This window comes from Bubalus bubalis, chromosome 4 (genome assembly GCF_019923935.1).
Source record: "Bubalus bubalis isolate 160015118507 breed Murrah chromosome 4, NDDB_SH_1, whole genome shotgun sequence".
Classification (NCBI taxonomy): Eukaryota; Metazoa; Chordata; class Mammalia; order Artiodactyla; family Bovidae; genus Bubalus; species Bubalus bubalis.
Genome location: NC_059160.1, coordinates 109,737,467 through 109,764,959, shown reverse-complemented (window position 1 = coordinate 109,764,959; position 27,493 = coordinate 109,737,467). Strand labels below are relative to the sequence as shown.

Genomic DNA, 27,493 nt, shown 5'->3' with positions numbered 1-27,493 from the left:
AGCAATTGACCTTTGGCATCTTCTCAAACTGACCAATGTTGTACCAATTAATAGGCATGAAATCACACTGCCCAAGGAGAAAAAACAAAAAATAAATCACCAACTCCCTTCCCCTACTAAGTAGATGTTGAAATATTAAATAATACACAGGGAATATTTGATGAAACCATCAGTAAAGTATGAAGGGAGTCAGTCGCTAGCATGGTTGCCGCACCTCAGACTTCACAGAGGACAGAGAAATCATGCCAGAGAAAGCAGGAGCCCAGAGGACCAGCTCTATGTGGGGTATTTTCAGTGTAAGTTCATTTAAGTTCTTTACTGTTCACTTGACCTTGCTTCTGCAGTTATGAGAAGTGTTTTCGTTTTAAAAATAAAAGGACTTAGAATAGTCTTTTACTAAGTGGAACTTCGTGTTGACTTCTGAAATAAATCTAAACTTTGCAATGACTTCAATCCACAGGAATTACCAAAATTTCTTCAGGATCTCTCTTCAACTGACGCTGATCTGCCTTGGAACAGAGCAAAAAACCGCTTTCCAAACATAAAACCATGTATGTGTACATACTGTTTCTGCTTTTAGATACTGAAAGCTTTTCAAATGAGCGCAAAATGCACTTCAGCATTCTTCTTAAATATGTGTTACATATTAATTGAATTATAATAATGCATTTTATTAGCAGCAACTTATAAATTGTATTTCTTTGGCTTTGTTAATATTGACTAAAGTTAATGTACATGGGTTTCAGCTTGTTCACACAAGGTTTATTCATGCAGGTGTAAGAAACTGTAGCCCCAGTACTTTCTGAGCTTTGTAATTTAACCCCAGGAACAAACCTCTCTCATATCTTCCTATAGACCTAGTTCTCAAATGAAGAGAGAAAGTTCATGTGTAACTGTGCACATTACTTTCCTTAAGAGCATGGCAGTGCTTTGTAAAGGAATATAAAAAAGTGCATTGCAAAATATTTGTTGAAGATCAGAGTAAATGTGTGATTACCAGAGTTGGTTTTTACAAAGGAGGCAGGCTTGTGCTTTACCACAGACAACATTTTTCAATCAGTAAGAAACCGTAGTACATGCCACGCTGTTATTATGTCCTTAAATGTCATTAAAACAAATGTGTATACTGATGTGGAAAAAGCAAACCATATTATTGATGTAAGAATTAGCAGTAATATGAAAGAAAAAACATAGCATCCCTCTTTAAATGCTGTGTTTGCTATATTTTTCAACATGTTATCCTACTAAGTATATTCTGATTCAATACATTTTTATATTATAAAATTAAAAAGTGATATGTTAAGTTCTGAAATGTTGTCAATACTGTTTTAAAGTCTAGAGTTTAAAAATATTCCTAATTTTATATTAGTGTATATATATTTTTCTATGTTCTATGCCTTTTCAAAACTGTATTGGGGAAAATTCCATACATATAAAAATTGAACTCTTCTGTCTAGAAAGGCACAGACTTTGAGAAATATGTCATCACAGAAGGTAAAATCATAAGGATATGGATAGCCCCCCCAAAAAATGGACCATATTGTGTTATTCTAGAACTAGAGGATAACTGAGGCATGAAGTAAACAAATTTAGGGAAACATGATCTAGAAGTCAGTAACCTAATGGAATCTGTTAATTCCCAAGAATTAGAAAAGGATGAAAATACAAATAGCTTTAATCACCTAAAATCCTTCCCGGAACAAAACAAATCATAGGTAAATGGCTTTAAGAGTGAGTTGACAAATAAGGCATCTTTGTAGGAAACAAGGAATGTTAGTATTACATCCTTAAATCCCTCTGGCATGACCTTTCTTAGTAAGTCCTTTTGTTTTCCCTTTCAGAGAGTTAACCTGGGTGGGATACATCCTAAGTTTAAGAGATACGAAAAGTCTCAGGTTTTTATATCCATCCATATCTAAATGTCCTTCAGATTCTCTGCTTCATGCTTAATGATATCCTGTGAAAATAAATACACAAACTGTCTGATTGAAGGACAGTTACTATGGAATATTTAATATTTATTTGCAATAGTGTATGTGGCTGAAGTAATGTATATCACTGTATATAATTATATATAGGTAGATAAAACATACCTAGCTTACTTCCAAAGATTGAAGCATATCTGACTTTAAATATATAAAAATTTGATATGTGAGATTTTTTATATGTAACATTTTGATCTTTTGTTATTAAGATTTCAGTGCATTATTTTCTGGGTTCAGATAATGGCCATTAAAGTCATACAGTGCTAGCTTGCTAGCACTTACAGCATAAGGAGAATATAACTAAACAAACATCCTTAAAATAAGGAGAACTGAGGAGTAAGACAATCCCAATAGCTGAGGCTAAGACAAAAATAACTTGTGATGGGTAAGACAAGAAATAACTGTAAATCAAGGATGTTTGGGAATATCATAAGCATTGCATACATTTTTTTTCCACCTTTGCTAGAGCCAAAGGAATAATATCCAATTATTTTCTGTTTTTTCTTGATTTCAGTACAGAAAACTTAGTAATTTTTCAAATAATATTCTACATCCACATCTGATATCCTTTAATGGGTTTTTGGGCTAAAGTTTTTTCTTAACTGTCCTCTTAAAGAACTGGAAGTTCTATAAGAAATAATTTTACTAGGCATAATTTTATACTTTTCAATAATTTTATTAAGAATTTATTAATTCAACTAGTACATACTACCTGCCATATAGTAAAATGACTAAAAACGTGGGCTCTAATCAAACTTCCTGGGTTGCATTTCTGTTTACCTAACAACTACTTCAGTTGTTGGATATTATTTAGTAATGTCGACCGCATAACTTGAAGGATTAGATAAAATAATCATGTAACTCACTTTACCCAATATAGAACACAGGAAGCTCTCAATCAATATTAGTTCTTATGGTTGTTAGTAATCAGTAAATTGCTTATTTTTAAAAGCCTCTAAGTTTCTGGGTGACTAAAATTTAGTTACAGGCCCTTAGGGTCTATGGTCTGGAGATAACAAACCTACTTCCCTAATCTGGGTCGGAAGACAAGCTGTAAACTCACATCCTCTCATTCGGGCAAACAGACCCATATGCTCCCAGCTCCCTCCCACCATGACATATACACATACACACACACAGAGAGAAAATGCAATATTTAAACTAATATATTCTCCCATTGTGTTTGCAGAGAAGACATAAAGGTGAAGAAATGTTTTTTTTCTCCCATAGAGAATGAATTCATTTTAGTGGAGTCTGAATTTTAGCTGGAGCCAGCTAAGTGAGATCCACTGTTTCCCCTGAGTAATGTAGAAAGAAGGATTTCAAATATCACAGTACATTTTAGAACATATTAGCTTACAGGACTTTAAGATACTAGAATTAGCAGCAAATGTGTGCAGAAGAGATTTCCAAATCTCTGTTTGACAGGACACTGTGACCTTGAGAAGCGTTCCAACACCATGAAGAAAAGTTTAGCTTGCTGTTGACTCAGTTCAGTTGACTCGGAGAGTTCACTCAGATATTTAGTGAACAGAAAACTGATGGCTTCCCTTTCTTAGTTGCATGACTGGCCACAGCGTCATTAAGATTGGCACATCATACCAAATTTAAAATCTTTGGGACAGAAATGGTTTGCGTAATCTGCTTGAATGATCCCCCTTCTTTGGATTCAAACACATTGGTTGGGTCATTATACTTACCTAAAGATACAGCAAAGTCATTTCACATATAACATGTGCTTAATTCTAAGAACTTGAGAGTGTGTTCTGTGTTCCATACAGAGCTATACGTTTTGTAAACTTTCATATGTTTTCCTCAGAGGATTCTACAAAATAAATATTATAACTATATGTTATAGCTGAGGTAACAAAGAAACGGAGAAGGGAAACAATTCACCCAAGGCCATAAACGGCAGATAGAGCGTCTGGATTCCCACTCAAACCCACTTTCTCATTTTTGCTCCACTGCTCACTGCCTTCCCAGGAAGGTTTGTTTTAAAACCTCAGAAGAATTTAGTGACAGATAACTTTGTATCATTTCTTTGTCTAATGAAAATTAGCACTGGACATTTCAACTGTAAAACCAATTTGGCAAAGATTCTCAAGGAAAAATAATTTTTGATACTTTTCTTTGAAGAAAAATAATGGGAAAACGGTTATCTAATTTTGCTAGACTGTAAAACAGTCTAAATAACAGTAATTCAAAGTTTGGTGTGAAAGAAGGAATAGGCATCTAAATTAAAGAACTCCAGAAATAGACCCAAACACAGAGAAAACCAGTATATGGTAAAGTGGTATTTTGAATAAGGGGGTAAGGGTGCATGCACTATTTATTGTTCTAAATGGCAACAAACAATAAAACATAGATTTTCCCTCATTCTGTCCCCAAATAAAAGAAGCCCAATGGATCAAAAATCAAAATATTTAAAACAAGCAATAAAACCTATTAAAGCTCTGGAAGACACTATGAATGAATCCGTGAAGAATATTGGTGTGACAAAGCCTTTTGTATGTATCACGCAGAAAGCCACAGTGAAAAATGAGAACTTTGACTACAATACATATAAATTTTATGTATGGCAAGATAGCTAACAGATAAATTAAGTGAGTCAAAGACAAATGACAAAAAAATTTTCAATACATGTAACATTTTTAGTATAAAATATTTTAAAAAATAAAAATAGTATAATATGAAAAGGCAATTACAGAAAAGATATTTAAAATGGCCAATACACAAGCAAAGACGCTCACTTTCACTCATAGTTAAGGCAATCAAAATAAATACTAAATCAATCTGTGTCTCTCAGAAGGTCATAAATTAAAACGTTTCTTTATTTATTTTTTTTTTAGATGGACCTTTGTTGGCAAAGTAATCTCTGCTTTTTTTTTTCTAATTTTATTTTATTTTTAAACTTTACATAATTGTATTAGTTTTGCCAAATATCAAAGTAGCATCTCATGGTGGTGTTCAAACTGTTCAAACACTTTTGTTCAGAGTGAACTGATATAGTTTGAGAACAATTCATCAGTCTTTCAAAATTTGAGAAGCACAATATGATTTGGGAATTTTACTGCTAGTAATGTATTCTACAAATAGACTCCAACATATATGCAAAATTTCAGTTATTTATTCAGCATTTTACAATAACAAAATGATACGATTTTCAATCATCCTGAAGAGCTAAATAAGTATGTTATATTCACAATGAAATACTATACGATCTTTTAAAGTAATGAACTATTAGGTCAGTAAAGGTATTTGTTCAGGCTTTTCCATAACATGTTATGGAAAAATTTGAGCAAACTTTATGGACAACTCAATAGATATTGTTATTTGCACTAATATGGAAAGATATAGCTAAATAAAATTTTTTGCAGAATAGAGGAACTAGCACCCCATTTGTGGTTAATTTTATATGACTACGTATAGAAAATCCTGGAAATAAATATGAGAACATATTAACAGTCATTGTCTTTAGGTTGTGGAAATATGGAATAAGAGAGAACTTTTACTTTAAAATTTTACAGCCATCTGTAATTTTCAAATATCAGAAAGTTCTTTGTATTTTATAGAAAAAAGTAATGGTAATTTAAAAAGTAAATTAATATTAGTATCTTATCTTTCCTTCTAGACAACAATAACAGAGTGAAGCTGACAGCTGATGCTAGTATTCCAGGATCAGATTATATTAATGCCAGCTATGTTTCTGTAAGTTGCTATTTTATATATATTTTTTATAAAACATAAATACTACAATAATGTTACTCTTCCAACTACTGAAAACAAGAAATTCATTACAACCTCCATAGATTTAATGTACCAGTTCCCTACAACATTAAGTATATATACGATGTTTTATACATGCGGAAATTGAAGCTCCAAATAGAGATTGCAATTTACCCAACAATCATTTCGCTAATAAGCAGCAGATGTCCAACTTCAAACTACATATCCCCTGGACTGTCCACTGTTTCCAGTATTTGTCAGAAGATCCTCTGAATACAATAAGGTCAGCCAATTTTTCAAAGAAAATTAGTCAAATGGATAGTCATGTCCATATTATATAAAAACCCATTGTGCTCTTCTTCCCTTCGAGATTTTCAGTCCCTCAAGGGGACTATGATGCCATGTTCTTTCCATCCTCTGCTACTTAGAGAATGTGTACTCTTTTGCAGCCACTCAATAAACATATCTTAAGTGAACCAATGTGGGATAAACTGTGATAAATATCACAGATAATAAATGCTTGCCACATAGGATCGAAAATGGAATATAACCAGAGTGTTCCAAGGAGATCTTTCTCCATGACTCTTGCTCTCTCAATGGTCACCACTATCTTAGGAACACAGAAACCTTATATGCACCCAAGACCTCCACTTGGGTTGACACAACCATGAAACCTCAGAGGAGGAATTGCTCTTGTGGTTATTTAATCCAGTCACTTAGAAAATCTTTCTGAAAAATTACTGATAATTAGAGATTAGCCTCTCTTGGCACTGACTCACCTACTTTCTCCCTAAGGCAGATGATTCTATCTCTGAACTAATCAAATATACAGTTGTGGTTTGTTTTTAGAAAACTGCAAATAAAAAGCTTAATTTCAGAAACTGAGTTCACCATGTATAAATACACTAAAACATAGTCAATGCAAATTCAGATTAATAATAAGTACAGTATCTTAACAAAATGACAACTTTTCTCAAAGGTAATAGGCAAATCAGTGATGTGGTTCACCCAGAATATTTAACTAGTTTGAGTTAAGAAAACGAACTCTTTTCTAGATGGGAAAGGAAAGGATGGAGCAACACATAAGCAAAGCCCCAGTGGGACCAAATGAAACGGCAGGCCTGGGCCAGAGGTTGAGGCAAAAAGTTTGAAGACGTTTTATTGTTAAAAGAAAAAAAAAAAAAAAACGACTGATCCTCCATCCTGATCCCTGGGATTCTAAACTACCCCACTGATGGCTGAATCTTCAATATTATGAAAAAGAAAACCTAAAATACCTAACGCTATTCTTACAACTGTTAATATAGCAATCTTCTTCCCTGTTAATAAGCCACCTCTTCTAGAAAGAACTGTATACATAATTTGATCAAATATAAATACGGAACACTTCATGAATTTGCCTGTCATTCCTGTGCAGCACCCACGCTAATCTTCTCTGTATCTTTCCAAGTTTAGTGTATGTGCTTGCTTATAGTATATGTGCTGCCAAAGCAAGCACATACAGTTTTTTAAAAACAAGATGTGTACTCTTAAATCTTCAGTGGTGGTGAAGTACCTACTTCAATTCTAATAGGTAGCAAGGTTAACCATGGTTCTCATTGTGATTCTACAGATACCTGAAGCTTTCCTATACTGCCCATACTCCCATTTTAAAAAAATTTTCTTCTTATTCATCATCTTCTCACCTAGGCCTGCCATTTCATTTGGTCCCACTGGGGCTCTGCTTCTGTATTGCTCCATCCTTTCCCCAACATCAAACATAACCTGTCCTGTGTCCCACTCCCCACAAGCCTCTGTTAAGAGGGAAAAGAATTCATTCATTCTAAATTTTACTTTGGTTAGTGATTACTCCAAAATGCCAATTATCAGTTCAGTTCAGTCACTCAGTCATGTCCGACTCTGTGCGACCCCATGAATCACAGCACCCCAGGCCTCCCTGTCCATCACCAACTCCCGGAGTTCACTCAAACTCATGTCCATAGAGTCAGTGATGCCATCCAGCCATCTCATCCTCTGTCGTCCCCTTTTCCTCCTGCCCCCAATCCCTCCCAGCATCAGAGTCTTTTCCAATGAGTCAACTCTTCGCATCAGGTGGCCAAAGTACTGGAGTTTCAGCTTTAGCATCATTCCTTCCAAAGAAATCCCAGGGCTGATCTCCTTCAGAATGGACTGGTTGGATCCCCTTGCAGTCCAAGGGACTCTCAAGAGTCTTCTCCAACACCACAGTTCAAAAGCATCAATTCTTCGGCACTCAGCTTTCTTCACAGTCCAACTCTCACATCCATACATGACTACCGGAAAAACCATAGCCTTGACTAGACGGACCTTTGTTGGCCAAGTAATGTCTCTGCTTTTCAATATGCTATCTAGGTTGGTCATAACTTTCCTTCCAAGGAGTAAGCATCTTTTAATTTCATGGCTGCAGTCACCATCTGCAGTGATTTTGGAGCCAAAAAAAAAAAAAAAGTCTGACACTGTTTCCACTGTTTCCCCACCTATTTCCCATGAAGTGATGGGACCAGATGCCATGATCTTAGCTTTTCTGAATGTTGAGCTTTAAGCCTACTTTTTCACTCTCCTCTTTCACTTTCATCAAGAGGCTTTTTAGTTCGACTCTTATCTACCAATTAAGTAGACACAAATGAATACCTCATAGCGTAAAAGGTTCATCTAGCTATGGGATGACAGTATAGGATATGAACATGATTAGGAAGGCAACCAGACAGTTTTAGGAGGTATAACTGAACCACACAGATAACATAAACAAAGGAATATTAATGAACCCCCAGTGTTCCCTCTACATAAACAAAGGAATATTAATGAAGTCCCAGTGTTCCCTCTAAATATTACCAGTTATCGGGAGACAATCATAAGAAGATAATGCAGAATGAACAATAAACTAAGCCTGAATATATACAGAATATACACATTCTTCTGTGGTCAAGTGATGTTGTAATGTAATAAACCTTACAACAAAGTCACCATGACCCATATGTAATGATACGCATCATCCTTACTGAGCTGCATAGTAAGCAGGTGCGGATGGAAAGCACTTTACTTTAAGGCAAGTTCCAGGGAGATCCAGACCGCCGTGCGCTTGCTGCTACCTGGGGAGCTGGCCAAGCACGCTGTGTCCCAGGGCACTAAGGCTGTCACCAAGTATACCAGCTCCAAGTAAATGTAATATGCCTAGCCGCTGTTAACGGAGAAGGCAATAGCACCCCATTCCAGTACTCTTGCCTGGAAAATCCCATGGATGGAGGGCCTGGTGGGCTGCAGTCCATGGGGTCACGAAGAGTCGGACATGAGTGAGCGACTTCACTTTCACTTTCAGTATTAAAGTGGGCAGTATATTTATTGCTTTTACTTACAGGGCAATCTCCTTTGTCTGGGATGTCGGGAGAAGGTGGAAATAAACTCATAATACTGTAGTGGCCTCTCACTTTTCCATCCCCAAGGTTAGGCAGTCTTCTCTTCACAAACAGTAAAGACTTCTCAGAGTGAAGGACACCGCAGCTTCTCCCCACCCCCTGGTTTTCTTCCATGGCACCTCCATGTGAAAGTTCATGAACAACTTGCTCCAGGAGCCAAAGATAGAGGCCATGTACAAATGGATTCTAGATTCCTATTTCTTTGGATGCTAGAGGAAAAAGGGAGAAGAACTATAGAGTGAGAGAAGAAAACAAGATAAGTAGTGTTTAGATGGGGGGAAGAAATGAAATCTGAAAAAGGAAAAAGGGAATACCAGTAGGTGGTCTGAAGTATGTGCTTTGAGACTAGGAAACACCAGGCCAGGATCTGTAATTAGATTACTATTTGTTTACCTCTCGGGCCTTGGCTGTTCTTGGGAATTATACCCCTGAAGCTAGGAGTCAACGAGAAGCTGGAAATTTTTGATTAAGGATGGACCGTGGGAGAAAGGTAGAGAGGAAAATAAGTACTGCATCCTTGTAAATAGCCAATAGTGGTATAGTTGTACAAGTGAGTTTAGAAATGTTTTCAAAAGAGCAAACAAGAACATTATGTAATGGGACAAGATGAAGATTCCAACCTGCTAATCCAAATTATCTCCCTTGTCAACCTAAGATGCCTGAAATTACTTCAATTTGAGGATAGCTTTTACTATAGTTAGACTGAAGATTAAAGGCTATGATGCATATGAGCCATAAACATATCAGAAACATCAAATCTGATCTACGCTGATAGATTATAGTACCAAAGGACGTCAGATCCCTGAAACAGGGAAATGCAAATGACTAGGAGATATATTTTATAAATTGATAAATTACACTTAATTGTCCTCACCCTTAAGACACTTTCTTCATTCAACTTTTAGGACCACATTCTCTTGATTTTCCATCTACAGCTTTGACTCTTTCATCCCAGTCTCTCTGGTTCTCTCTTATCTCCTTGACTACCAAACACTGAAATTATCTAAAGCCCATTCCTTGAATTTGCTGCTTCTTTTCCAACTCATTTCCTTGATGATCTCAACCATTCTTGTGATTTTTAAGTAAGATCTATTCGCTGACTACTTTAAAATTATGTTTCTAGTTTGGACTTCTTTCTGAGCTCCAAACTCATATCCCCCAATGCCATGATGACATTCCCACTTGAATATCCAAATGGGATTTCAAGTTTAATATGTCCATTGTGAATTCTTGGTTTTCCTTTTAAGTCTGCTTATGCTAGGTGTGGGGAAAAAGGAACCTACCTGCCTACACTGTCAGTGGGAATGTAAATTAGTACAGCCAGTATGGAAAATGGTATGGAGCCTCCTTAAGAAACTAAAATTAGAGTTACCATATGATCCAGAAATCCCACTCCTGAGCATGTATCTGGAGAAAACTGGAATTTGAAAGGATAAATGCACCCCAGTGTTCACTGTCCACTGATCGAGGAATGGATAAAGGAGATGCGATGAGTGTGTATTTATATATCACATATATGGTATATAAGTGTGTATATATAAGTACACACAGAATATTGGCCATAAAAAAGAATGAAATAATGATATTTGCAGCAACATGGATGGACCTAGAGATTGTCACACTAAGTAAAATTTCTCAGAGAAATACCATGTGATATTACTTATATGTGTAACCTAAAATATGATACAAATGAACTTATTTACAAAACAGAAATAGACCCACAGACATAGAAAACAAATTTATGGTTACCTAAGGGCTGGAAGAAGCACAAGCTGGAATCAAGATTGCTGGGAGAAATATCAATAACCTCAGATATGCAGATGATACTACCCTTATGGCAGAAAGTGAAGAACTAAAAAGCCTCTTGATGAAAGTGAAAGTGGAGAGTGAAAAAGTGGGCTTAAAGCTCAACATTCAGAAAACGAAGATCATGGCATCCAGTCCCATCACTTCCTGGGAAATAGATGGGGAAACAGTGGAAACAGTGTCAGACTTTATTTTTGGGGGGCTCCAAAATCACTGCAGATGGTGATCGCAGCCATGAAATTAAAAGATGCTTACTCCTTGGAAGGCAAGTTATGACCAACCTAGATAGCATATTCAAAAGCAGAGACATTATTTTGCCAACAAAGGTCCGTCTAGTCAAGGCTATGGTTTTTCCTGTGGTCATGTATGGATGCGAGAGTTGGACTGTGAAGAAAGCTGAGGGCCAAAGAATTGATGCTTTTGAACCGTGGTGTTGGAGAAGACTCTTGAGAGTCCCTTGGACTGCAAGGAGATCCAACCAGTCCATTCTGAAGGAGATCAGCCCTGGGATTTCTTTGGAAGGAATGACGCTGAAGCTGAAACTCCAGTACTTTGGCCACCTGATGCAAAGAGTTGACTCATTGGAAAAGACTCTGATGCTGGGAGGAATTGAGGGCAGGAGGAAAAGGGGACGACAGAGGATGAGACGGCTGGATGGCATCACTGACTCGATGGACGTGAGTCTCAGTGAACTCTGGGAGTTGGTGATGGACAGGGAGGCCTGTCATGCTGCAATTCATGGGGTCGCAAAGAGTCGGACACGACTAAGTGACTGAACTGAACTGAACTGAAGGGGAAAGTGGGTGGGGAGGGATAAATTAGGGCTTTGAGATTAGCAGATACAATGTACTATATAAATAAACAACAAACTCTACTGCATAGCACAGGGAATGATTTTCCATAAACTGCAATAAACTGTAATGAAAAAGAATATATATATGTATAACTGAATCACTTTGCTTTACACCAGAAACACTGTAAATCAACTATATTTTAATTAAACAAATTTTTTAAAGTATGCTCATACTGAAGTTTTTTTTTTTCCCCCATCTTTATTTGGAATCATTACTGACTCCTATCTTTCTTATACCCAGTATGTAATCCATAAGCAAATTCTCTTGGCTCTGTCTTCAAAATACACCAGATTTTATTACTTCTCACAATGCCCATTCCTATCACCCAAATTGCATTCCTTGGTTGGATTGTTGCAATATTCCAACTACTCTCCCTCCTTTCCCTTTTTTTTTTTTTTTTTTAACCACTATCAGCTTGTTGTATAGAAACTAGAGTGAAACTATTAAACGCACTCTATATATGTTCAGAATATTTCAATGGCTTTCCCTATCATCCAGAGTGAAAACCAAACTCGTAAAACTACCTGCTCCAGGGCCTAAAGCACTGCTCCCTTCCCTCTCTTGTTCTCTCCAATGTTACCTTCTACTACTGTCCCTACTTGCAGTTCCTACAACACATCTCTCTCTTAATGCTGTTACACTTGACTTTCTACCTGAAACACTTTTTCTCCAAATTTTGAAGGGCTTACCTCCTTCTGCTTCAAGTCTTTCCTCAGATTTCACCAATGAGCCTTTTCTGAACACCCTGTTTTCTGAAATTCTCTCTCATAGCATTTATCACTTTAAAAAAGCTATGTAAATCGCTCATTTAATAGACCTGTTAACAGATTTAATGTCTATTTCCCGTAACTAGAATATAAGACAAATCAGGGTAGGAATTTTAGTCAATGATGAATCCTCAGTTCCTAGACTAGTGCCTGGCACACAGTAAGCACTCATAAATATTATTTGAATGGAGGAGTGTGCATTTTAAAAGCTGTAAAGAAATTAAAATACTAATGGTGCTTCACTCTGGATAGTGAGATTACAGATGAAGTCCGTATTTTTTAATATATATTTCTGAATTTTCCTAACATTCTACATTGACTGTATAGTACTATTTAAACTAAAAAATAAAAAACCCTTTACAATGTAAATAATTACATACTCAAGTATTTCAACTGAGACTGGAAACACAGAAATGCTTTAGGACATAGTTTTTGTTTTCAGCAGACTGAAGGTTTTGTTCCAGAAACTGTCCTTGACTAGCACTGTGATTTGGGAAAAATCACCTAAAGTGGCTCATCATTCTTTAAAGTAAAACAAACTGGTTGGATTAGATTTTAGGACCACTTGAACTTTAAAATGTATACTATTCTGTATAATACTATATTCTCTGGCTACTGAGACAATTCCATTTAAAAATAAAATTCACCCTTAAACCTCACTCTTCAAAATATTTTGATGTTTGAAATAGATGTAATTCCATCACTTTTTAGAAATTTACACATAAACCTTAAGAAACATCCACGGATGCTCCTCACGTGGCATGCTTACATTCCAGGTGAACAGACCGGGTTTTAGAATGACTTGATAAAATGTACAAGAGTTGCCATAACAGGGTTGAGACAAACCTCAGGTCCTACAGTAGTTAGATGAATCTTCTTCTTATCTCCACATTACTCTTGGTTTTAAGCTCTGGAGAATAATTACTAATACCATCATTTATGTAGATACTTTCTTGCAGGGATATATGAAAACATCTGCACATTCTTTAAATTTATAACAATAGCTAGTGGAGTGGGTAAGACAGTGGGCTCTGGATCCAGACTATCTTACTGTGAGACCTTGAGCAAATTCACATTTCTTAGGTTCCATCTTCATCTGTAAAATGAGGATAATAATAGTACTAATCCATAAGGTTTTTATAAGAAATAGATTAATTGAAAGATGCCTAACATATTGTCTGCCATAAAACATATTATTATTATTCAGCCTTACTGTTCCCTGGTGGCTCAGATGGTAAAGCATCTGCCTGCAATGTGCGAGACCCAGGTTTGATCCCTAGGTCGGGAAGATCTTCTGGGGAAGGAAATGGCAACCCATTCCAGCACTCTTGCCTGGGGAATCCCATGGACAGAGGAGCCTGGTAGGCTACAGTCCATGGGCTCACAAAGAGTCAGACATGACTGAGCAACTTCACTTTCACTCTTTTATTCAAAGTTAGAAATAAACTTTAAAAACAGCTAGTTGTATATTACATTATGAGGTTTAAATTAATGTTGGAAATTTTGAGTATCTTTTAGCATTCAAAAATATACAGTATTTTACTGGATGCTTGGGGCTGGTGCACTGGGATGACCCAGAGGGATGGAATGGGGAGGGAGGAGGGAGGAGGGTTCAGGATGGGGAACACATGTGTACCTGTGGCGGATTCATTTTGATAATTGGCAAAACTAATACAATTATGTAAAGTTTAAAAATAAAATAAAATAAAAAAAAAGAATTACAAGATTAAAAAAAAATGCAGTATTTTAGAATATTAATCTTACAACTAGTATGTTTTTCATGTCTCAAAAGCTAAAAAATATTATATATATATGTAAATATTGATGCAATGTTGTAATTATATCATTCTAGGGCTACTTATGTCCAAATGAATTTATTGCTACTCAAGGTCCATTACCAGGAACAGTTGGGGACTTTTGGAGAATGGTGTGGGAAACCAGAGCAAAAACATTAGTAATGCTAACACAGTGTTTTGAAAAAGGACGGGTAAGTTATTTAGAAAGTTTTTCACAAAACCTTTATTTTACGTTTGTGTTAATTTATGTGTGATGTTGGGTTTCCCAGGTAGCGCTAGTGGTCAAGAACATGCCTCCTAAAGCAGGAGATGCAGGAAATGAGAGTCCAATCCCTGGACCAGAAGATCCCCTGGAGAAGGGCATGGCAACCCACTCCAGTATTCTTGCCTGAAGAATCCCTTGGATAGAGGAGCCTGGTGGCCTACAGTCCATAGTGCTGCAGAGAGTCAGACACGCCTGAAATGTCACATGTGTGACGATTTTAGCTAATACTCTGATATATCAATGACTTGGGCATGTATAAGGCAGTTGTACCTTTGTAGCAATAACTTTGAACTATATATATATATATATATATATATATAATGATTCTTATAACTGGTGAATTTTCTCTTGACTGCAGATCAGATGTCATCAATATTGGCCAGAAGACAACAAACCAGTTACTGTCTTCGGAGATATAGTGATTACAAAACTAATGGAGGATGTTCAAATAGACTGGACCATCAGAGATCTGAAAATTGAAAGGGTAAAAAAAAAACAAGGAGGAGGGGAAGTCAAACATAATAAAAAATATGAATGCTCTAAATGTCTAAAGTAAAATTAATTTCTAGACATATTTCTATATATTTAGTAATGCTTTTCTATTATCTTCAAAATAGAAGTTCTGAATTGGCCTTCAATATCTATATCATTATGTTTAATTCCAAATTACTTAAAGTTTATAGTAACTCGTTAATATCAAATTCTTAGGTAAACAAGGAAGGAAACAAGAGAAAACAACTAGATCACCAGGTTTATCTTATTTTATGAAGAAACTGTAAAATTTTATTTAAAACAGGAATTTCTAAAATCATGTGTCTCTATCTGTATCTTAATCGTTGGATTTTCTATTTAATCCAGAATGAATACAGAATCAATAACATAGAGATCCCACCTTTATTATGTAAATACCTATACACATAGAAAATGATATAAGGACCTTTATACTTTCTAATATTATCAGATACCCAATACCAATGTTATGAATAATTTGTGAGTGTTTATTTAAGTTGCTAGGTCAAAACTGTTCAAAATCTACTATTCTGGTGTTACAAAAAACGTTTTTTTTTTTATTTTTTTTTTATTTTTTCTTATTTTTTTTAAATTTTATTTTATTTTTAAACTTTACATAACTGTATTAGTTACACTACATTGAATATAAATACCCTACATAATCATCTGTTTGCAAGATTTGCAACAATCATGCTCATCGTTTGCATTCATACTGAAAGGTAATTTTCTGTAGTGTAGCAATAGCAGAAGACTTCTCTTATAGGAAATCAAGAAACCACAGTGTCTTTGTTTTGTAAACTATCATTTTAAAAGATCACCTTGAAAACCTGGGGAGTCAGCTACATTCAGACTTCGCTGTGATACTTAAATAACTTTATCATGTTTCTTTAATACGTCATTCTGTCTAGCACGGGGACTGCATGACCATTCGACAGTGCAACTTTACTGCATGGCCTGAGCACGGGGTTCCTGAGAACAGCGCCCCTCTAGTCCACTTTGTGAAGCTGGTTCGAGCAAGCAGGGCACATGATACTACACCCATGATTGTTCACTGCAGGTAAGAAAGGTTTTCAGAACCTTTTATGAAATACTCGAAATGGGATTTAAACCCAACGTGACCTTATGTTATCATGACACTATTGATTTTCTAGTAGAATATTAATGTAGATTCAATCCAGCTTTTAGTTGTCAGATATTTTACTGGTTATAACAAATCAAGATGTAGTTTTATAAAAGGTTAGATGGCAGAGATCAAATGAGTAATGACTGTGGCTAAAAGGAAGACAAAATATATATCCTGGTATAAGAATTTTTATGACTTCTTTAGTGGATTATACCTCTCAAAATCCTTAAAATATATAAAAAACTGTAGCCCACTACTGATGTGAATGAGTCTGGGAGTGTGGAATCTTTTGAGTTTTATGAATAAACTCTTGATCCTTCATTATTTCAATTGAGATTAGTCTACTATAATAACTTAAACTTTTTTGTAAAAACAACTTCTGAGATTTGAGTTACAAAGAATAAAGAAAATGAACTTTAAAATAAAGATCAAATTAAGTGACCAACCCAAGCATGATTCCAAACTTTTGCAAACTATTCAAATATCTTTCTTTGACCTAGCTCTTTGAACATGATAAATATAATAAATTAAGGTTTTCACTTTTATTTTCATTGGTATTTTATACCACTGAAACACCAATACTTCTCCTCAAAAATAAATAAAGCTCATAATTGTTTAGAATTCAGAATTCTGGACATACTGATATGATTTATGCTTTCTAACATGTTATCTAAATTAATCTCAGCATGAGTCTATTCAACAGTTGTAGTTTGTAAATGAGAGAAAAAGTGGGTGATAGATAATACTGTTTTATGATTCTGCTTACATGAGGTACCTAAAATACTTCATAGAGACAGAAAGTGGTTTCCAGGGACTTAGAGAAATTGAGAGTTACTATTTAATGGGTATAGAGATTCTGTTTGGGATTATGAAAATAGTCTAGAAACAGATATTGGTGATGGTTGCATAAGACTGAATGTGCTTAATGCCACTAAACTGTGCATTTAAATAATTAAAATGGTAAATTTTGTCATTTTTCTTTTGCTACAATAAACATTTAAGTAATGATTTTTAACCACATTAATAAAGTAATTATTAATTATAGTAACTCCAAAATCAATTGATGGATAAATATTCTAATGGGGATATACAATAATTAATGTAGTTAATATTTAGGAAAATATTAATCCATCCAGTTTTTAAACTTTTATTTAGATGAAGAAACTCAACACATAATTTAAATGAGTCTACATTTTCTTTTCCAGGAATATTTTAGATTTTTTAAATTGTAAGAGTAATACATGCATTATGAGATATCTTTTCACATTTAAAAACATATAAAATTAAAAGTAAAAGCCTCATTCTTACCTTCCCAATTCCATATACTCTCCATACACAGAAAAATTTTAACAGACTGGTATATAGTATAAATACAGTAACATTTTGCTTTTAAAGTCCGTGATTAATTTTAAATTGGCATTATTGATGATTAGAGTGGATAGTAAGCTGCCTGTAATGTCTTCCTATTTTACATATACATTGCCACTGGATTATAATCGTGGATTTAAAAATTCACTAGAAAAGTAAAGTACCTTCTCTCTTTTAGACTCAAAAAGTGTAGCCTCATCCTTTGTGACTTACAGATAAACATGAAGGAAAAAGTATGCTTATATTAATAATCTTTAAGTATCATTTTAAAACTTTCTCCTAAACGATCATGTCCAACTGTAACTTCTCACCTTAGCTTTTGACCTATACTTTTAGCTTCCAGTTCAACATGACAACCTATTAATAAATGACCACAATATTCTAAAAAGGTGTCCAAAACAGAATGCTTGGGCCCGTCTCCAAACTCACTCCTCATCCCATCTTGGTCAACAGCAGTCCATTCTGCTTGGCCCAGAAACCCAAGACTCATCCTCGACTCTCTACTTCCTCTCACATTCTACATCCATTCCAATAGCAAATACTCTGATCCCTGTGCCCCATCACCTCTCCACACACTCGCCCCACCCTGGTCTCCTTGCTTTGCTTTGAACATGCAGAACACCCTCCCACTCGGATCTGTTCTCTTCACTCACCTTCTGGCCACAATGCTCCTCTCCTGTGTACCAACAAGGTGCACTTCTAACCCCATTGAAGTTTCATTGTCAGAGAATCTTTTTCTGATGACCCTGTCCTACCTTATCACCTTTTATCTACTTAATTTTTATCTTTCACCATAGCACTTATTGGGCATCCCATGTGACGCAAGTGGTAAAGGATCTGCCTGCCAATGCAGGAGATGCAAGAGATGCCGGTTCGATCCCTGGGTTGGGAATATCCCCTGGATTATGAAATGGCAACCCATTCCAATATTCTTGCTTGGAAAATTTCATGGCCAGAGGAGCCTGGCAGGCTACAGTCCATGGAGCTCCTAAGAGTCGGACATGACTGAGCACATACACACAGCACTTATCGCCACTGGGCATACCTTATGCATGTTTCTCTTTTGTGTGGATTCCCATCATCCCTCCTCTAGAATCTAAACTCCATAAGTATTGGAGAGTCTGTGTGGTTCGCTCCTGTACCCCAGATGCCTAGGGCAGTGTCTGACACTCAAAGTATACTGAACAATGTAATGACTGATTACTCTGCTGGGGCATATTATGTGTTATTGTGTTCAGAGTTATGTTGTGATGCTATTTCTTAGGTTGACTCATAGGCACTGTACACAGTCAACTATTCTTAACCTACAGAAGTAGTTTCTGTATTGTTTCGTATTTTTCAAAGTGACATTTGTAAGACTAGGTGACCTTTCAAATGCCCTTTTTTCCACATTTACTTCCTATATTAACCATTTAAGTACATAGGAGTCTTGTCTAATTGGAATTTCTGAATAAATCTTGTCAGGTTTATCAATTAACAGTTTATATGGAGCACATACTGTCCTTCAGTATTAAACTAAATTCTTAAAAGGAAACCGCTTTCCAATGTCATTATCTATGGAAGGAAAAGGAAATTCTAGGGAAAGTGAATAAGAACACACAAGAGTCTATTTATCAATACGATGTAGAAGAAGTGCTATCTGGGCTAAATAGTTGACATTTTCCATGTTTAGCATCCCTACTTGTAACCAAAAATATATTCAAAGTTTCTGGTGTTAAGACTTTTCAGTGATTTTAAAAACATTTCCTGTACTTCTCCAACTACACCTCTTAAAACGTTATGAAAGAAGAGGAAAAGTTCAACTGGTTTTAAAAAAAAAAACTCCAGTATTTGATAGCGTGTTAAAGATAATCATCTTACTTCTTCTAAACAGTCTTGGGAACAATATATGTACAAAGAAACTCCAAAGAAAATCCACTTCCAAATAAGAAAAGAAACTATATGTAATTTATTGCTACCATAGTTTTTCTTCTTCATCACCATCCACATGAACAACCTTTTTGCTGAATAATTTGCATGTAATTTCACTCTTCCTACAGTGCTGGAGTTGGAAGAACTGGAGTTTTTATTGCTCTGGACCACTTAACACAACATATAAATGATCACGATTTTGTGGACATATATGGATTAGTAGCTGAACTGAGAAGTGAAAGAATGTGTATGGTACAAAACCTGGTAAGACGATCTAAAACTGCAAGCAGAGTCAGCTCGAGAATTTCTCCTGGGAGGACCTTAGTAGCACCAGTCCCATGGACGGAGGAGCCTGGTAGGCTGCAGTCCATGGGGTCGCCAAGAGTCGGACACGACTAGGCGACCTCAGTTTCACTTTTCCCTTTCATGCATTGGAGAAGGAAATGGCAACCCACTCCAGTGTTCTTGCCTGGAGAATCCCATGGACGGGGGAGCCTGGTGGGCTGCTGTCTATGGGGTCACACAGAGTCGGACACGACTGAAGCGACTTAGCATAGCATAGCATGGCTACAAAGCAGACACTCTTTTCTTATGTTATAAACCTCTGGGGTGGGGGCGAGGGCTTGGGGCTGGCAGCTGATGGAGATCATAGGAGAACTGACCCACATGTCCCAGTCATCCTTCAGCACCGTTACTGACGACTCATCCTAACTTGTTTATGCTGATAGGCATGCAGAAAATAATTCGTAAGAGAGATTTGTCTTTAGTGTTTGGGAAGCACAGAAAATGAACCAGATTAATTTCTTTCGTAAACATGCTAGAAGCTGTAATTGGGAAAAGTTTAAAATATTAACTATGATGTTGGTCTATGTATTTCACTTGTCCATATTTATACCTTTTGTATATCAGTACTAATAATGTTTGTTACATAATATCATCAACTATCTGGGAGTCTTTGGTTGTTTTAGTTTGGAAGCAAAAGTATTTTTAAAATCTAGATTTCAGTCATAAAAGAAATGCATAGTATAATGGTAATGAAACTGAGGCTCCTCTGCTGAGTGTCTAGTAGGAGGTACTATACTAGATGATTTTCATGTATTATCTCATTTAATTGTAAAGCAGGTCCAATGAAACTCATCAATAGGCTAGGTATTACCGGCTCTTCTTTCCAAATAGGGAAGCAGATGTTCCAAGAATTTAAGTGATATTCAAAGGTTATAAGTGTCAGAGCCAAAATTCACACCCCATTCTGTCTAATTATACTAAAATGTTCTTCTCATATCTTTGGATTGATATTTTTATACTATACAGATTTTTCTCACAGTAAATATGCAGATCTTCTATAATGATATTTTCTAGGGTACCAACTAGAAAACATAAGTGGCTATATAGCCGTTAGAGGTGGGAGAAAACCGGCTCTTTGCTAAAATAAGTTTGAGAAAATTTCTTAGAGCCTCTATGCTAATGTGCATTGACATTTATAAATACAGAGCCCTTGTGAACAACATTTCCCAAACTTATATGACTATGGTATCCTTGAACCCTTTTGACCCCAAAACATGTAACGCCAAGTCATGGAACATTAATGTTCTTAGGAAGATGTGGCTCTAGACCAGAGACAACCAAACTTTTCAAAATGTACATCCCTTTGAGGAGAAAAGTTTAAGCATTCAATTCCTGGGCTTCTCTGGTGGCTCAGATGGTAAAGAATCTGTCTACAATGTAGGAGACCTAAGTTCGATCCCTGGGTGGGGAAGACTCCCTGAAAAAGGAAATAGCAACCCACTCCAGTATTCTTGCCTGGGAAATCCCATGGACAAGGGAGCCTGGGAGACTACAGTCCGTGGGGGTGGCAAAAAGTTAGACATGACTGAGCGACATACATGTACACACATAAAAATACATATATATATTTTAAAAATGTAGTTTGAGCCATTATGTATATTATAAAGTATACACAAATAAATTGAAAACCATGAGTTAAAGGTCAAATAAGCAATTTTGACAACTTTGCTGATAGAGATGGCATGGCTCAGTCCATAATCTGTCTGCAATGCAGGAGACCTGGGCTTGATCCCTGGGTTGGGAAGATCCCCTGGAGAAAGAAATGGCTACCCACTCTGGTATTCTTGCCTGGGGAATTCCATGGACAGAGAAGCCTGGCGGGCTATGTTCAGTGGGGTTGAAAGAGCTGGATATGACTGAGGACTGGAATGCCAAAGTGGGAAGTCAAGGGATACCTGGAGTAATAGGCAAGTTTGGCATGGTGTAAAAAATGAAACCATGAAAAGACTAACATAGTTTTGCTAAGAGAACACACTGGTCATAGCAAGCACCCTCTTCCAACAACACAAGAGACTACTCTATACATGGACATCACCAGATGGTCAATACCAAAATCATATTTATTATATTCTTTGCAGCCAAAGATGTAGAAGCTCTATACAGTCAGCAAAAATAAGACCGGGAGCTGACTGGGGCTCTGGTCATGAACTCCATACTGCCAAATTCAGACTTAAATCAAAGAAAGTAGGGAAAACCACTAGACCATTCAGGTATAACCTAAATCAAATCCCTTATGATTATAAAGTGGAAGTGACAAAGATTCAAGGGATTAGATCTGATCGACAGAGTGCCTGAAGAACTATTGGACGGAGGTTTGTAACATTATACAGGAGGTGTTGATTAAAACCATCCCTAAGAAAAAGAAATGCAAAAAGGCAAAATGGCTGTCTGAGGAGGCCTTACAAATAGCTGAGAAGAGAAGTGAAAGCCAAAGGAGAAAAGGAAAGATGTATCCAACTGAATGGAGCGTTCCAGAGCATAGCAAGGAGAGACAAGGAAGCCTCCCAAAGAGAACAATACAGAGAAATAGATGAAAAACAATGGAATGGTAAGGACTACACATCTCTTCAAGAAAATCAGAGATACCAAGGGAACATTTCATGCAAAGACCGGCACAATAAAGGACAGAAATGGTATGGACCTAACAGAAGCAAAGGAGATTAAGAAGAGGTGGCAAGAATACACAGAACTGTACAAAAAAGATCTTCATGAGTCAGATAGATAACAATGATGGTGTCACCATTCACCTAGAGCCAGACATCCTGGAATGAGAAGTCAAGTGGGCCTTAGGAAGCATCACTGCAAACAAATACAGTGGAGGTGATGGAATTCCAGCTGAGCTCTTTCAAATCCTAAAAGATGATGCTGTGCAAGTGCTACACTCAATATGCCAGCAAATTTGGAAAACTCAGCAGTGACCACAGGACTGGAAAAGGTCAGTCTTCATTCCAATCCCAAAGAAAGGCAATGCCAAAGAATATTCAAACTACCGCACAATTGCACTCATCTCACACGCTAGTAAGGTAATGCTCAAAATTCTCCAAGCTAGGCTTCAACAGTACATGAACCATGAACTAACAGATGTTCAAGCTGGATTTAGAAAAGACAGAGGAACCAGAGATCAAATTGCCAACATCCACTGGATCACAGAAAAAGCAAGAGAGTTCCAGAAAAACATCTACTTCTGCTTTATTGACTATGCCAAAGCCTTTCACTGTGTGGATCACAATAAACTGTAGAAAATTCTTCAAGAGATTGGAATACCAGGCCACCTTACCTGCCTCCTGAGAAATCTGTATGCAGGTCAAGAAGCAGCAGTTAGAAGCAGACATGGAACAATGGACTGGTTGCAAATTAGGAAAGGAGTACATCAAGGCTGTATATTGTTACCCTGCTTATTTAACTTATATGCAGTGTACATATAAAATGTACATGCAAAATGCCAGGCTGGATGAAGCACAAGCTGGAATCAAGACTGCCGGGAGAAATATCAATAACCTCAGATATGCAGATGACACCACCCTTATGGCAGAAAGTGAAGAGGAACTCAAAAGCCTCTTGATGAAAGTGAAAGAGGAGAGTGAAAAAGTTGGCTTAAAGCTCAACATTCAGAAAACGAAGATCATGGCATCTGGTCCTATCACTTCATGGCAAATAGATGGGGAAACAGTGACAGAGCTTATTTTGGGGGGGAGGCTCCAAAATCACTGCAGTTGGTGATTGCAGCCATGACATTAAAAGACAACGCTTGCTCCTTGGAAGAAAAGCTATGACCAACCTAGCCAGCATATACATTACCATATGTAAAATAGCCAATGGGAATTTGCTGTATGGCTCAGTAAACTCAAACAAGGGCTCTGCAAAAACCTAGGGGGGTCGGATGCGGAGGAAGATGTGAGGGAGGTTCAAAAGGGAGGGGCTATATATATATCTATGGCTGATTCATGTTGAAGTTTGACAAAGAACAACAAAAGTCTGTAAAGCAATTATCCTTCAATTAAAAAATAAATTTAAAAAAGAATCAGGAAAAAAAAAAAAAAGACATTACTTTGCCAACAAAGGTCCATATAGTCAAAGCTATGGATTTTCCAGTAGTCATGTCACATGATGGATGTGAGAGTTGGACTGTAAAAACTCTCAGTTTGGCTGAGAGCCAAAGAAATGATGCTTTTGAACTGTGCTGTTGGAGAAGACTCTTGAGAGTCCCTTGGACTGAAAGGAGATCCAACCAGTCCATCCTAAAGGAGATCAGTCCTGGGTGTTCATTGGAAGGACTGATGGTGAAGCTGAAACTCCAATACTTTTACCACCTGATGTGAAGAACTGACTCCTTAGAAAAGACCCTGATGCTGGGAAAGACTGAAGGTGGGAGGAGAAGGGGACGACAGAGGATGAGATGGTTGGATGGCATCACTGACTCGATGGACATGAGTTTAAACTTGCTGCAGGAGTTGGTGATGGACAGGGAGGCCTGGTGTGCTACAGTCCATGGGGTCACAAAGAGTCGGACACGACTGGGTGACTGAACAACAACAAAGTGACTAATACTCATGTTATCATTAGGTATTTTCAAAAGATAAAATATATAATTAGCAGAAAATAATTCTGTTTCAATAGTGGTCTTCAAATATATATTTTAAATTATTTATAGTTTTTATAAGTGGTCTAGCTCACTGAGAGATCTGATTACATTGTTGTAATCACCTCATAGTATGGCTATAAGACAGTTATTCTAGGGGTATGAAAAATGTCAGTCCTGCCGTTTTCTTGTCATTCATTTGTATTTTGCTGATAAATAATATCTATGACCCCGAGTCTTTTTGTAGGAATCTTTTAAAGCCACTTTAATTATGTAATGGCTAGGTAAAGCTAAGTACTGTCATCCATATGCATTCCTTTAAATGCTGAAAGGGAACACATGAGAGAAGTATCATTCTTCCCTTCCAAAACTTTAGAAATGGACTGTGACTTGTGGCCAGGCTCAGTTTCATGAGTATGCAATCTATTCAAACTCATAGGTCCCCACCCTCAAAAGGGCCTTGCACTTGATTTGATGCCTGCTGTCACTGTTTTGAAAGTCTTTATTAATTTTGAGGAAAAGTGTTAGTCAACTCTTTGCAACCTCATGGACTGTAGCCCACCAGGCCCCTCTGTCCTTGGAACTCTCCAGGCAAGAATACTGGAGTGGGTAGCCATTCCCTTCTCCAGGGGATCTTCCTGACTTAGGGACCAAACCCTGGTCTCCTGTATTGCAGGAGGATTCTTGACCATCTGAGCCACCAGGGAAGCCCCAGTTTTGATGAAGGAAGCTCGCATCTTCACTTTGTAGTGAGCCCCATAAATTTTGTAGCTGGTTCTTATCCAGGGATCTTTTAAGGGCTTCGATATCAATACAACTATTAGTGATGATTAAAACATGAGAATAGGATAAATAGCTAACATTTTCCTCCATGTTCCTAGGTGTACACATGTATGTGGTGAGCAATGTTCTTGGCACTGATCAAGATGGGTTGACTTTCCTGGATGAGTTAAAGGATGGGAATGAGTGAGATTTCTTTCATTCTAGAGAGTAGATTCAGTCTTCAAATAATAAAAGTTGGATTTTGTCAAGCTGTACAGCTTCATGGAACCAAACTTTGTAACAAGTGTGTTCAAGAATGCCTGTGAATAATTTCACACAATTTAGTACTCCATATACACTTTATACTGAAGAAGGCAATGGCACCCCACTCCAGTACTCTTGCCTGGAAAACCCCATGGATGGAGGAGCCTGGTAGGCTGCAGTCCATGGGGTCACAAAGAGCCGGACACGACTGAGCGATTTCCCTTTCACTTTTCACTTTTATGCATTGGAGAAGGAAATGGCAACCCACTCCAGTGTTCTTGCCTGGAGAATCCCAGGGACGGGGGATTCTGGTGGGCTTCCGTCTATGGGGTCGCACAGAGTCAGACACGGCTGAAGTGACTTAGCAGCAGCAGCAGCATACACTTCATACGTAAACTTCATACATTGTGCTGGAATAACCAGCCAGAGGAAACTGTTGTAGGTTGGGTAGGGGAATGGAAAGAGCATGAATTTTGGAGTCAGAGAATTGAGTTCAGATTCCAGTCCTGCTAATTTCTGGCTTTGTGACTTTGTTTAGTTAACTTCTCTAAGCTATTTCTCTTTTGTAAAATAGCTGTGTTACATAATTTTATTGTCAGTATTAAATAAAAGAAAGTATCTGAAAGCCCCAAACATGCAGTAAATGTCTGACAATATTGTTGTGCCAACTGCTTTTTGGCATAAAAAGGTGGCGGGTCATTAAAATCCTGATAAAAGTCACTGAATCAATAGGTAGAAATCATGAATATTAGTTGGGATATTTGAGATAAATACATCTTCATCTTCCCTGATGGCTCAGCAGGTAAAGATTCTGCCTGCAATGCAGGAGACACAGGTTCAATCCCTGGATGGGGAAGATCCCCTGAAGAAGGAGATGGCAACCCACTCCAGTATTCGATAGAGGAGCCTGGCTGGCGTCACAAAGAGTCAGACACAACTGAGCACAAGACACATCTTCATCAGTATCCATAAAAATATAGGTAACCTTCCCTTGGTGGCACAGATGGTAAGGAATCTGCCTGCAATGCGGGAGACCCAGGCTCGATCCCTGGGTCAGGAAGATCCCCTGGAGAAGGGAAAGGCTACCCACTCCAGTATTCTTGCCTGGAGAATCCCATGAGCAGAGGAGCCTGGTGGGCTACAGTCCATGGAGTTGCAAAGAGTCGGACACGACTAAGCACTTAACGCTTTCACTTCCACCCTTTCCATAAGAAGTTATAAAATTAAGATAGATCCATGTTTACTAAATAATTAGCCTCCACTTTGTAAACCGTGTAATTCACCATTCTCAGATCCTTGCTTAAAACATGGTATGCACAGCTAGCTGTCTTTCACCTAACTTTGTTCCCAGAAGCGAAGCTGTCTACTGTCTTTTCTCTGTGATGAAAAAAAGGGAAATGACCACACCTTAGCTCCAGTCCTTACAAATCAGCATTGCCTTGCACAAGAGTGGTTTCTTATTTTCTCCTATTGGCACTTGGGAATGATCCCAACGTCTGTGAAGAACGCTGTCTCAGCACAGACTGCAGTAGCCATGGCCAGGGGTGGGGAGGTGGGAACCTCGGCAACATAGCACCATGAAAAGACACCCGAGGGGTTTAAGCAAGGAGAACCAAAAGTTCTTTCACTGTGTACCAAGCCACAGTTCACAGCAGCCCCAAGAGATCTGAAAGAGCCTTGTCAGAGAATACTCTGCAGTGAGATAATATCCTGAGATACTATTCCTGCCTCAAATAAGGTTAGTCTGGATGAAATCCCTTTCCTGCTCTGGATCTCTTGAAAACTGACTGATGTAAACTCCTGAAGAAAAAGAAAAAAAGAATTATTTTTGGTGCCTAGTTTTTCTTTTTGCTGCCAGATCCATCGATCAATTGATTGATTTATCTATCTGGCTAGCCTTCAATCTTATAGCCTTTCTGATCCCCCAGATGAGGAAACCAAACATCAGAAAAACGTAATTCTTATGGTAACAGGACTATCTAGGGTAGAAACTGGAACTGA

General features: G+C 37.3%; 2 protein-coding genes and 1 non-coding gene across 4 annotated transcripts in view; 1 reads left to right on the top strand and 2 right to left on the bottom strand.

Moving 5' to 3' along the window:
- The window catches only part of LIN7A (lin-7 homolog A, crumbs cell polarity complex component), a 316,647-nt gene that overhangs the window by 32,292 nt on the left and 256,862 nt on the right, over nt 1–27,493 (bottom strand). The window lies entirely within an intron of this gene.
- Nucleotides 1–27,493, top strand: part of PTPRQ (protein tyrosine phosphatase receptor type Q) — a 283,288-nt gene that overhangs the window by 252,587 nt on the left and 3,208 nt on the right. For both annotated transcript variants that reach the window (XM_025284400.3, XM_044941897.2), the window contains exons 45-50: nt 461–551; nt 5,617–5,693; nt 14,422–14,556; nt 14,989–15,114; nt 16,049–16,197; nt 19,671–19,806. In XM_025284400.3, coding sequence (XP_025140185.3) covers nt 461–551; nt 5,617–5,693; nt 14,422–14,556; nt 14,989–15,114; nt 16,049–16,197; nt 19,671–19,806 — 714 coding nt within the window. The remainder of the gene's footprint in view (nt 1–460; nt 552–5,616; nt 5,694–14,421; nt 14,557–14,988; nt 15,115–16,048; nt 16,198–19,670; nt 19,807–27,493) is intronic.
- LOC112584782 lies at nt 7,084–7,188 on the bottom strand. Its single transcript, XR_003109186.1, has one exon. It is a non-coding gene; the product is annotated as a U6 spliceosomal RNA (small nuclear RNA).